The sequence below is a fragment of the Marmota flaviventris genome, chromosome X (genome assembly GCF_047511675.1).
Source record: "Marmota flaviventris isolate mMarFla1 chromosome X, mMarFla1.hap1, whole genome shotgun sequence".
Classification (NCBI taxonomy): domain Eukaryota; kingdom Metazoa; phylum Chordata; class Mammalia; order Rodentia; family Sciuridae; genus Marmota; species Marmota flaviventris.
This window is the reverse complement of record NC_092518.1, coordinates 18,079,961-18,093,574: the sequence shown is the minus strand read 5'-3', so window position 1 is coordinate 18,093,574 and position 13,614 is coordinate 18,079,961. Positions and strand designations below refer to the sequence as shown.

The window sequence follows — 13,614 nt, the reverse complement described above, 5'->3', positions numbered from 1 at the left end:
CCCTGTTGCGCAAACTGATGTTTCACAAAATGGCATCTTTTGACTATCCAGCTGTAAAGTGAAACTCCAGGTGGCTGAAGTCCACTTGCAAAGAGATTAAGGACAATCTGGCAGGTGCTTCATATTGAAAGCGAACTAAGAAGCAACCTGAGTAACAAGGAGATGACTCAAATACTCCACCTCACAGACAGCCAGAAAACTCAGAAGGGCCATGAAGCAGAACCACCATATCTAGCCTGACCAGAATCAAGTAGGAGCCAATGGCTACTGGTATGGAAGAAACATACTGCTAAAAGCTCAGATGAGAAATAATGATGACAGGCTTTCAACTGTAACATTCATATGTTCATTTATTCAACAAATACCCATTTTACTTCTAATAATCTTATGATCTGATGGGGAAAATACATAAGCAGCTAAGATGCACTGGGAAGTTCCTGTCCTCAAGAAATATAAAATCAATTCAGAAGTAACATTTAGTCTGCAAAGACTAAAGAGATCACCTGGACCTCAAAGGCAGCTCTCTTGGGACAATGAGTATTTATTTCTACATATACTACCTTGACACTTTAAAGAATGAGGACTGCTTCATCTTCACTTTAAATGAGACCTTCAAAAGGAAAAAAATCTGCCCCCCCAAGATGGACACTAAAGATATTATAAAAGCTGTTGATTAGGCTCTTAGATCCATTGACTTACTGAAATTTTTAAAGTAAATAGAGTATTTAGACACCTGTTTATGTTCTTTGGCTCTCAGACTATTGAATAAATATAACAGTAATTCAGAGATACATCTCTCATATCATGACACGTATTAAAGCTGACTGCTAATAATGGCATCTTAGCATTCTCCCATCATGGATGAACTCAGGCCATAGTCCCTCCATACACTTAGCATAAAATGCTCATTAGTCCTAAACTTCTGAAGTTAATGTAGGTTTTAAGTTAAAAAGCATCATTAAAAAAAGGCTAGGGATATAGCTCAGTTGGTAGAGTGCTTGCCTAGCATGCACAAGGCCCTGGATTCAATCCCCAGCACCACCAAAAGGTGGGGGGACATCATAAATCATAAAAGAAGTATCTGGTCAGGTGTGGTGATACACACCTGTAATCCCAGTGACTCAGGAGGCTGAAGCAAGAGGATTCCAAGTTTCGAGGCCAGCCTTAGCAACTTAAGTGCAGCCCTAAGTGACTAAGCAAGACCCTGTCTCAAAAAAAAAAGAGTTAGGGATTTAGCTCAGTGGATGGAGAAATAAGATAAATGCTAATTAATTCCAAAGAATTCCACTGGTTTGATTTAAAAGCCAATGGTAAATCAGATTATTTGATATGACCATGAGTTTGAAGGGAAGATGGACGATGATGGGGAGGGAAGAGAAAGAGTTCAAAAGTGCCTGTATAATGGAGAAGACAAAAGACACTACCAAAAGTCACTATCTCTAAATTCAGTTTAAAACCAATTCAACCAGCTGGACGTGATGATGCATACCTGTAACCCCAGCAGCTAGGGAGGCCGAGTTATGAGAATCATGAGTTCAAAGCCTGCCTCAGCAACTTAGCAAGACTCTGTCTCTAAATAAAATATAAAAAGAGCTGGGGGTGGTGGGTTCAGTGGTTAAGCACCCCTGAGTTCAATCTCCAGTACCAGGCCCCGCCAAAATATCCAACCATTTCATTACAGTAAAATAGGAGAATAAGTATGTGTAAGTGCATCTACTGTATCTTTACATTCTCTGAGCTTAGATGAAACATTTTCTTGTAAAAGGAATATTTTAAAAAAGAAACTATCATATTAAATATAATATACACTGAAATATATTAAAACACACAATAGCAGTCTATGCCCATCAGTATTTACTTTATCAGGAATATTAAAATCTATTTAAGTTAGCAAAAACCCAGGGCCTAAAAGAAAGATGAGTGTAAGATTTTCAATGAAAATTTTGTAAGTCTGGATTCTGTAATACAATACAAAAACTAGGTACACTATGTCAATCATTACCAAATCAACTCCCCATTTTTCCTTTTTTTTAATATTTATATTTTAGTTTTAGGTGGACACAATATCTTTATTTTATTTTTATGTGGTATTGAGGATCGAACCCAGGCTGCACGCATGCCAGGCAAGCACGCTACCACTGAGCCACAACCCCAGCCCCATTTTTCCTTTTTTAATGACTTCTTTGGAGGGTTGAACTTCCTAAAAGAATAATAAAGGCAAAAGGTAAGTTAAAGGTCAAGACAAAGCCATGCATTTTACTCCTCAGCAAATACATTTAGGAAGACAGAAAGGACAAAAAACATGAAGTCAAGGAAAAGCAAGAGTGCTTTCTCCTTTTCAGCATTTCACCAGATCATCTTTCCTTCCTAAATTGACCGGGATGAATCCAATTTTGTTTCCTCTACCTTAGCCCCAGGTTGCTAGTCTTATCTGGCAGAGGTATTTAAAAGTAGTATTTTCATACTAAATAGAATCTTAACTTATAAACTTAATTAAAACTCCTGATGCCAGCTGGCCACTAGATGTAGTTCAGCAATCTACCTCATAAACCCTAGCTTCCTTCTCTGGTCCATCCCCAGACTAAAACTTTCCAAACCTTTACCACCATCCTTCAGCTTTCCACCCAGCCTCTGCAGTCCTTCTATATTGGCAGATGCACACTCCTTTGACCTCCTGACCTAGAGGGAGGGGGGCCTCACTCTCCCTCTCCAAGACTCAAAAAGCCATCTACTGCTGCCCTGGACCACAATCCCTTTCCCTTCTCTGCAACCTGCTCTGTTTGTTAGCCCTACCTTTCTCTATCTTCAGGATCACCTTTTGGGGGGGGAGGGTCCAGGGGGGATGCGGTGGGCAAATCGCCGGTGACTGAACTCAGGGGCACTCAACCACTGAGCCACAACCTCAGCCCTATTTTGTATTTTTGTTTAGATACAAGAGTCTCACTGAGTTGCTTAGTGTCTCACTTTTGCTGAGGCTGGCTTTGAACTCGAGACCCTCCTATTTCAGCCTCCAGAGCCGCTGAGATTACAGGTGTGCAACACTGCACCCAGCTCTTCAGGCTCACTTTTCCCAGTAGCTTGTTTCTTTCACCATCCAGCCATCCAGCAAAAACTGTACTCTTGGGGCTGGGGTTGTGGCTCAGAGGTACAGCACTCTCCTAGCATGGGTGAGGCCCTGGGTTCGATCCTCAGCACCACATAAAAGTAAATAAGTAAAATAAAGATATTGCGTCCAACTAACAAAAAATAAATATATAAAAAAAAAACTGTACTCTTTCCTCTTCTGTACATTTACTGACCAAGATGGCAATTTATATGAACTGCTTCATCTAACTCTACTTCCATTATTTTCACAATCTATTACAGCCCATCTCTTCCATCTTCTATCCACTCACCTATGGTTTATTGAAACTATTATAATTTCAATACAAATAATCTTCTAAATGCCCTACCAAAGAAAGCCTTCTTTCAGCAGGGCACAGTAGCACATGCCTGTAATTCTTGGAGACTGGGGCAAGAAATCAAAACTTTGAGGGCAGCCTCAACAATTTGGCAAGACCTGTCTCAAAATAACATATTTAAAAAGGGCTGAAGATATAGCTCAGTGGTAAAGCATTGCTGGGTTCAATATCCAGTACCAAACCACCAAAAACAAAAATTATGTAAGCAAATACTCTTGTAATTTTATAGTTCTTATTTGAAGTTAGTTCCTTAAGGCATCAGAATTTGTACATTTGGTTGGAACTGTGTTCTATCACCAGGTGTGGTGGCGCATGCCTATAATCCCAGCAGCACGGGAGGTTGAGACAGGAGGATCGTGAGTTCAAAGCCAGCCTCAGCAAAGACAAGGCCCTAAGCAACTCAGTGAGACCCCGTCTCTAAATAAAATACAAAAGGGCTGGGGATGTGGCTCAGTGGTTGAGTGCCTCCGAGTTCAATCCCCCATACCAAAGAAAAGAAAAAAAAAAAAAAAAACTATGGTCCATCGGATCTAGAATTTTATCTCTGCACATTGTGTGGGGGAACAATGTAATCCCAGTGGTTCAGGAGGCCGAGACAGGAGGATTGCTAGTTCAAAGCCAGCCTCAGCAACTTAGCGAGACCCTGTCTCTAAAAAAGGGCTGGGGATGTGGCTCAGTGGTTAAGCACTGCTGGGTTCAATCCCTAGTACAAAAAAAAAAAAAAAAAAAAAACCAAAACACATTATAAGACACAGCTGCCCTCCCAGATGTCAAATAAAACATTTACATGTATGTTCCCAAAACACCTCACTTTTCTTCAATAACCTAATAAGAATCCCACACTTGAAATCACGTCTCAGAATCATGAGTTCTTTCCCGTGCTGTTATATAAACAGTATTTTACATATAATTAGAGTAAATACATTAAGTATTACATTAGCAATACTGTGCATCCAAGAGCAGAAGTGCATATTTCGGGCTTTCTCTGACCAATGGTTTGTTTCTTGTACCTATCAGCATAAAAGAATATAAGCAGTCTGGTTATGCATTTTTCCAAGATGAACTCCTTTCAAGTTTCAAGTTTCAAGTTTCAAGAGGACTCCAAACTCTAATAGAAGCTGATAACAGTCTAATGACATCCTACATGATTTCACAAAGTTCAGTTCCATTCAGCCTGTGTCTTTCTAGACTGAAGAAATCACGAGTAATCTTATAGGCTCCAAACTAAAACAATAATGCAGGTAGATCTATAAAATTTATTTTTTAATTTTACAGATGTGTAAGTTAAGAGCAATCTCACCCCAAATCCCAGATTTAACTTAGGAAAAGCAGCCTTCAAAAACACCTCTGACAATCACCATACCCCAAGACTTACAGGAAATCATAAGGTAGTCCTCACAGTTGCTTTTGTCATCATCTTGCTGGTCCACAGGGATCCCGTTGGCATCTATGACTGCTTCGGAGGCACAGTCTGCTACCAATACTTCTTCTGAAACTACATCGGTGGTCAGAGGATCAGTGACTATTTCTGCTTCTACAACACTATCATGAACCACATGTTCAACATGCCCAACGTCAGACACATGTATAGATTCACTTGTCAAGACGTGTTCTGGCATAGACATTGAGGCTGAAGTAATGTCAGAAGCTAAAACATCATCTGGAACTGTGCAATGTGCTAAAGAAACTTCTTCAGTTACATCTGAGTCCAGCACTTGCTCAGGAATGATGACGGTTTCTGATACATCTGCTTCTTCCATGATATCTGGGCATTGAACATCTTCTATAACAACGTCCTCAATAACATCTTGAATTACAACTGAGTCAGGGTCATCAGGAACAAAGTTATGCACAGTTATGTCTGAATCCACAACATCTGACACAAAAACAGTTTCTTGTACTTCCACAACAATTTGATCACCATCCATGTGTGTTGCATCAGCTCCTTAAAAAATAAATAAATAAAATGACGAATTTCAGGTCAGTGTGTGACTATCACAACTGAGTAAATGTTACTTAACTCCTACCAGGACAACAGACTAGTTCCTCAGTTTTCTCAACATTAAGATAGACTAAAGAAATAAAAGAGGGAATCTATTTTTTAATCATATTGGAAAGATACTTTTAAACACAACAAATTTCATACACTTAAATCAATGGATAAACACTAGGAGAACAAAGCAATTGAGGCAGTCACAGAAGAAATATATTTAGGAAAGTAAAATTCTAGATACTCTAAAATTAAACTCATATTCATAGTTACTTTAGGGATGATTATAAAAATTATGTAATGTCACTTCAGGTGGCAAATATACCATTTTCCTTCGGTATATGTGTTTTTTAATTTATTTTCCTTCTTGCTCCATCTCACCCTCTTCAACTCATGTTTTATCTCCTTTCCATCTCTCCCATGTGTTTCTTTTACTTCCCTTCCATTTTCCCCCTTTCTTCCTTTACATCCTATGTTCTAATAGACCACCAACATCCTCTATCTACGACTATGGAAAATTAGATATTAATATCTGAATATGACATAAAAGGATCAGGGCATGAATCAAAATAGGGATAAGAAGGTCACAGTTTAGGAGGAAAGACAATTGGTCAAGGATATCTATCCCTGTGGATAGATAAAGAACAAAAGCAGAGCTGCGCTAGGGCAGTACAGGATGAGGGTAGTTAGAGTGGCCCTACCCCAACTTCACCAGAGTACTCCTCCTCCGTAGAGCCTCCTCCCTGCCCCAGGACCCCAACCCCCAAGGCAGTTCCTCACAATATAGGAAACTTTAATCTTGTCCATTTTACAGTTAAGGAATCAAGGTAGAGGATTGAATCAGTTGTAGCCCAATGAGATTAAATGACTTAACCAAGATCACACAGTTGTTTACACAGCATATGGTGCTCAGTAAATATTACTCCAAATGAATGCCATAAATGAGAAGAGAAATTATACATCCTTACCAAAAATATAAAATAAAATTAAATTAAAACCAATATCATGGCTGCTGGGGTTCAGAGGAAAAGCAAAGAGAGTTTTATATGTCTTACCAAAAAAAGCTATTAGTACTTCTGGTTGAGACTCAGACCAGCCTGAGTCCAAGCAGATGCCTAACTCAATGACTCCGTGTCACTGGCCAGGTCCTCAGAGAAACATATGGCTTTGTCAACAAACACAAATGAGCAAAAGCCAAAGAATATTAAAAATTACAGAAAGTCTTTAAAAAGTAATAATCATTTTAATTACTTCTAGAAATCAAGAATATTCAACTTTATCTTCAATATTATTGTCAAGTGATAAATCTCCATTTGGCAGACATGAAGAGAAATGCATTTAGTGGCACTGGTTACAAAATCTAAATCAGAGAGGAGGATTATACACTTAATAGTTTTGTGACCTTGGGCAAGTCATTTAACCTCTGAGTTTCAGTTTCCTCATCAGTAAAATGAGGACAATAGTATCTGCCATGCATACCTCACAGGACTGTGGTGATGATCAAATGGGAATGTATGGGAAGTAGTCTGAAAAACTGTAATGAGAGGTTTCATTATTATTACGACATTGGAAAACGGAGGCCCTGGCAGATTAAGTGACTTGCTCAAAGATAAACAAATACCATAAGTGTTAATTCAATCTACCACTTAGTCCACAACCCAGGTTTGCTTATGGCAAGATTAACAAATACTGTGCATTTTTCTCCAAAGAGCCTGGCCTCTCTTTCAAGCACACGTTAATTATACTTCTTGTTCCAATTAAGAATTATAAATTTGGCATTTATCACGATCAAACAGAAATTACCAAACATCAAAGACTATTCCAAGTTATTAAGAAAAACATACAACCTCCCCCAACTAAAGTTAAGAAAAATTCAAAAACTGAAAGTCACTAATATTTAATTTTCTGATAAAGTTAATTGTTATTTCTTTAATTTCTTGCAATCTGATCATTTCAAGTCTAATGAAAAACTCATTAACATCTTACTTATAAGGATAGCTAGGCTAGTGTGATATAAAACCATGTTACATTATAAAACCAACTATAATCACGTTACAATGTTACATAATTAGAACACTGGATACTCCCAAAATAATGAAACTTTTTTCCCCCATTTCAAAACTTCATGAATACAATCTTCCTTGTACACTCAGGGAGGGAACTAAGATCATCTTCCCGAAGCAGACTGCTCTTTGGGGGAACTTTTGAGATAGAACACTATGAAAGTAGGACAGGGTCAGGATGTAGAGGACCTTGGATTTATAGTTTATCTGCTGGGTAACAGAGAACAAAGAAATGACATGATCCACTGTTATGATCAGTAGGCTAGATAAATGAGATTTAGGGTACGAAAAATAACTCAAAAGTTATTACAAACTAAGAATGAAATGATAGAGCCTATCTATGTGACAGACTATAATGAAGAGGAGATGTAAGCAAGGAACATTTTCACAGGGACAACCAACAGAATTCAGTGGGATAACTGAGCAAGATGAGAATAACTGAAGATAACACTAAGGTTTTGATATTGCTATTGTTACAAGTTGAGTATACTTTATCCAAAATGCTTAGAACCAGAAGTTTTTGTTTTTGTTTTTTCAGATATTGAAAAAGGTCGCACATAAAAAATGAGTTATCTCGGGGAATAGAACCAAAGCGTAACCATGAAATTAATTTGTTTCATATACACCCTATATTCATAGCCTGAAGGTAATCTTATACAATATTTTTGGTTTGCCTGTGTTTTGACAACCCATTACATGAGATCAGGTGTGGAATTTTCTACTTGTGGCTTCATTTTTTGTTTTGGATTTTGGAGTATTTTGAATTTTTATATTAGGGATATTAAACCTATACTGACAAGAATATTAGGGTAGGTTGTGAAGGAGCCAAATTTTTCAGAAGGAGAATAATAATATGCTCACTTTCACATTCATAGATCCTGACAGGATTAACAAAATACTTAAGTGTGAATATCAGTCAACGTGAGAGTCTAGCAATTCATTCACATGAAAACCAACTCTAAATGTGGTAGATACAAAGTGGAACAACCCAAGTAGTTATACCTGTTGCATCAAAAAATGAGTTTGGCTCTTGTGGTTGTAATTCAAGTCCATCTTCATCCATGGCCTTTAATTCTCATCAGTCACAGCTCCTAAATCAAGGAAAAAGGTAAACCAAACATTAATGTTTTATATCATGTATTAAAAATGTCATATTTTCATTTCAGACACTCAAAATTATATCACAGATGAACATCTATGAAAAACATAACAAATAAATCAAAAGATCACTTTCACTTAGACTTCATTTTAAACTGAGGTACTGCTTACATATATCAAGTACATACACCTTGATGAATTTTTTATATTTATTTTTTAGTTGTAGTTGGACACAATCTTTTTTTTTTTATTTATTTTTATGTGGTGCTGAGGATCGAACCCAGGGCTTTGCACATGCTAGGCGAACACCCTGAGCCACAACCCAGTCCCCATCTTGATGAATTTAACATATACATAAACCTTCATAACATTGCCCAGATCAAGATATAGAATATTTCCATGACTCTAGCATTATTGCCTCAGTCTATATACCTCACACTCCCAAGGTTAAATGGTTTTGTTAAAGTTCAACTTAAACACATTTTAAAGCTTACTGGGGGAAATTCCTGCACAATTTTCATATAACTTCTCTAAGTTTAATATAGTCTTCTTTCAATCAATATATTGAACAATGGTAAAAAAATTATAATGCATAATCGTAGTGAACACCCTTTGGGATTTCTGCTAAACTTATTACATGTCCTCTCTTTTAAATAACCCTCTGATTAATTCCCACAGTGTACCGACACTCTCCTGGCCTAGGTGATTGGTACTAGCTATAAAATGGTAAAAAATAAATTCATCTTTGAGCACAATGAAATCAAAGTCCTATTCCTAAGAACCTGAAACCATGGGCAAGAATCAATACCTTTCCCTCTCTGTCTCTGTCCTTCTTTTACTCTCTTTTGCTCACCCTCCCACTCTCCCCCTGTTCTGGTGACTGGAACACTGGAGATGAGGAAGGTCATTTTCCAACTTTGGCTTAGATTAGTGAGATAAAGTTTACAAACAAAAAGTAAGAAGAACTGTGTGAATACCCTGAGAAACTGAATGGATAAAACAGGGAAGAGAGAATTATTAACAGCTTTGTGGCTCCTGGTTCTAGAAATTTCTGGGGCCCACCAATATTTCTGCCTTAGGTTTTTCAAGACATCCCAATGACCTTAATTATCCCTTTTCTACTTAAGCCAAAAACTTTTTAAAAGAACCTTAGCCAATAAAATAATGTACTTCTTAATATAATGTAATTACTGTTTCAAAAGTGCAGACATCAGAGATTGTGTTTGCTCACTTTTAAGTACTACCTAAAACCTCCCTATCTCTATTTTCACCACCTCCCCCACATACCCTACCAGGGACTGAACCCAGAGATGCTTTATCATTAAGCTACAATCCCCAGTCCTTGGTCTCGCTAAGTTGCCAAGGCTAGCCTTGAAATCTGTAACCCTCCTGTGCTTTAACCTCCCAAGTGGCTGGGATTATAGGCTTAAACTTACCTGGTTTTATTTTATTTTATTTTTCTAATCCAACCTAAACAGAGCATCTTTCTTTTTTGCTGATGACATTTCTTATTAAAATTTTAAAAAACAGAAATACAACTCAATATCTAAAGCATCAGCTATGTGACATCATTCCTTTATTCAAAAATGCTAATGGATCTCTGCTGCTTCCAAATAAAGTACAAGCTCCTGCCATTTCCTAAGCTCTGGCTCCAACCTACCTTTCCTGGCTCCTCTAACTTTCCTTTAAGCACCTCCCATACAACCATGCATGGGCCCACATACACTTCAGCAAAAACAAAAACATTCAAGTTCCTGAAAGACCCCCAACTCTGCATCTAGCTCAGGGTCCCTTCTGCCTGGAATACTTTACCCTTATCATCTCTGCTTTGGAAATAATTTCTCCATTTGAATTACCATAGCATTTTATCCTTCTTCTCTTACTGTATTTGTTTGCCATATATTATGTTTTTTATGTCTTATTTTTAGATACTAAATTACACACATGTAGTCCTTGAAATATTCATGAGAAGCTCAACATTTGTATAATAAACAAATGAATTTTCAACACGTCAGCTATGAGACATTCTATTCGTCTTGAAGAAATAGCTTGTTTCATGTTATTCAAACTGCTTCAAATTAAAGCAAATAATGGCTAGATTAATAAACAAAACAAAAAAATTGTTCAACCATGAAAACCAAAATGTACAAGCTCTGAATAAGTCTTCCCTGCCCTCTCCTTGCCAAAATCACCTCTGGCCATAAAATTCTTTTCCCCTTTAAAAATGTAATTATAAAATGATAAGTGCAAGTTAATCTTCTAAGCCTAATGAAATATTACAAGAAATTAAGCCAATTAAGAAGGCAATAAAGGGGCTGGGATTGTGGCTCAGCAATAGAGCTCTTGCTAGCACGTGTAAGGCGCTGGGTTTGATCCTCAGCACCACATAAAAATAATTAAAATAAAGGTGTTGTGTCCAACTATAACTAAAAATTTAAAAAAAAGAAGGCAATAAAGGGGATTCGTTAAGGTACTTAAGCCCATTTCCCTATATAAACCCAATCCCATCACCAGCTCTAAAAATTCTCCACCTGCAAAACAATTCTGTCTCTTGGCTTTCCTCCTCCTTGGTTTTCTATTAGAGTGTGACAGATAATCAATTCCCTTGATTTTGAAGTTCAGTCCTTCCTCTGTTTCTGCTAGCCACCAAGCCACCCCTCACCCCTTACCACGGCCTTGCCCAGACGAGTGCACTCAGCCCTCTTCTGCTTTCTATTCTCGTGGTTCAACTACCATTTGCACAAAGATGAGTCACAAAATCCACATACTCAAGGTAGGTAGGACCTAACATCACCAGACTGAGTATATTCATCTGGATAAAACCTATCTTTCTCCTCACAAAACCACTATGGCCTTTTACTTTCTTCCCACTTACATTCAGTCAGGTTGCCAATCTTGTCAATTACTTCTCCAGGACTTCTCAGGAATCTGTCCCTGTTATTATCCCCTTCACCACTCCCCCTCAGTTTCGTATTTCCGGATCCCTGAGGCATGAAAATAGCCTCTCAAGTGGCCTTGCTTCTTTCTGCCACTCCCACAACAAATGACCAGGAACCCTATAAGGGCTGGTGCCAAGGACTGAGGCTTCCTGCAATCTGCAAATTAATCCTCCTGACACACTGCTTTGATCATGGCGCTGCCCTGCTCAGAATACTCCCAATATTCAGGGGGCTTGACAATATTAACCTAACATACCATGATGGATTTATTTGCTGTTATTCCCAAACTTTTAACATCATATGCACTTCCTAACAGATATTTATTCTGGTCTACATGGTAGGGGCCCACTTACCTCATCTTGACTTAGATAAGCAATAAACCATTCAGATTATTTTCCCTTCTGTTTTGTCATTATAAAAACACAAACAGGGGCTGGGGTTGTGACTCAATGGTAGAGCGCTTGCCTAGCATGTGCGAGGCCCTGGGTTCGATCCTCAGCACCGCACAAAAATAAATAAAATAAAGCTATTTGTGTCCATCTACAAATGAAAAAAAATTAAGAAAAAAAACTCAAAACAGGGAAAAAATACATTTTGTACTTACAAGCAGAAATGCTGATACCTCAACTTTGTAACCCCTCAGCAGTTAGAACTGATAATTCCCTCTGACAAAATGAAACCATGTTCTTAGAATGGTAACTACTCAGAAGGGTTCTCAGGATTGTGAAAAAGGGTAGAAGAGAGTGGATTGCTGATGAGACAAAAATAAGAAAGGTTCAAAGAACCAAAAACCAAAGGATACAGGTGAACAAGTACTAACATTTATCAAATGCCCTCAAAATATTTTTGGGACTCCACTATCACTTCAAATTCAGTAAAGTATTCCTTTCCTGCTCCTAAGAGTCACAATCCTGAAAATAATTTTGAAAACATTCACAAGGGGAAAATGAAATTTTAAGGGAAATAACGGATTGGAAGAGAAACCCAGAAAATTCTCAAAAACTTCCTTACACCAATTCTTTAAATTAAAGCAATAAAAATACCCTAGCAAGTTAACAGGTATAGGGGCTGGGGTTATGGTTCAGTGGTAGAGCGCTCACCTCACACGTGCAAGGCCCTGGGTTCAATCCTCAGCACCACATACAAATAATAAATAAATAAATAATAAAGTTTTTTAAAAAAGTTAACAGATATAACAGAGGCATATTATCTACCTTAAATTAGGAACTGTCAATACAATTTATCGGTTTTATATTTCTTTATACCTAAACACTTCTGTGCTCTCTCTTGGGCAAATTAATAAAATTATTATATATATATATATATATATATATATTATATGTGTGTGTGTGTGTGTGTATACACACACACACACACTTACTTTGCTTTTTTTTTTTGTAAATGTGCATACAAAAATCACTTTTCCACTTGTGGCTTCCTGAAAACTCATTGTCTTTTAATTCTATGACTCATTTCTAATTTATCTCCGTAAGTCACGCTCAAAGAACCCAATTTTATTATAAGTGGTACATGGAACTGCTCAAGCTGCAGGAATAGCAAACAAAAGCAAATCTGTCTACAGAATTTTTCTGGAGGAAATTGGAACTGATGAAATTTAAAGCCTAATTAAGGGCTGGAGATGCAGCTCAGCGGTAGAGCCTTGCCTGGCATGGATGAGGCCCTGGGCTCCATCCAAAGTGCCACCCCAAAATAAACAAATGAATAAATCCTAATTAATTAATAAGTTACAATCTTTTTGTCTCAGCCTCCCAAACAGTTGGGATTACAAGTGTGTGCTACAGTCCCTGGCTTTATTCACCTTTTTTTATTTTTGGTATCAGGGATTGAACCCAAGGGCACTTTATCACTAAGCAATATCCCCAGCCCTTTTTATTATTTGAGACAAGTCTCCCTTAGTTGCTTAGGGCCTCCCGAATTTGCCGAGGCTGGCCTTGAACTTGAGATCCTCCGGCCTCAGCTTCCTGAGTTGGTAGAATTACAGGCATGTGCCACTGCACCCAGCTCTATTCTTTCTTATTATAGGATATAAGGACCCATAATTC

At 37.7% G+C, this 13,614-nt stretch overlaps 1 protein-coding gene across 9 annotated transcripts in view; it reads right to left on the bottom strand.

Moving 5' to 3' along the window:
- Zfx (zinc finger protein X-linked) overlaps positions 1–13,614 on the bottom strand; it is a 68,265-nt gene that overhangs the window by 28,559 nt on the left and 26,092 nt on the right. For 5 of the 9 annotated variants that reach the window (XM_071606687.1, XM_027927330.3, XM_071606693.1 and 2 more), the window contains exons 2-3: positions 8,517–8,605; positions 4,837–5,406 (exon numbers count right to left, since the gene is read on the bottom strand). In XM_071606687.1, coding sequence (XP_071462788.1) covers positions 4,837–5,406; positions 8,517–8,577 — 631 coding nt within the window. In that variant the 5' untranslated portion in view covers positions 8,578–8,605. Of the gene's footprint in view, positions 1–4,836; positions 5,407–6,930; positions 6,982–8,516; positions 8,606–11,487; positions 11,602–12,155; positions 12,270–12,651; positions 12,676–13,614 lie in introns of those variants that run through there. The other 4 variants (XM_071606689.1, XM_071606690.1, XM_071606691.1 and 1 more) reach the window with 4 other exon arrangements.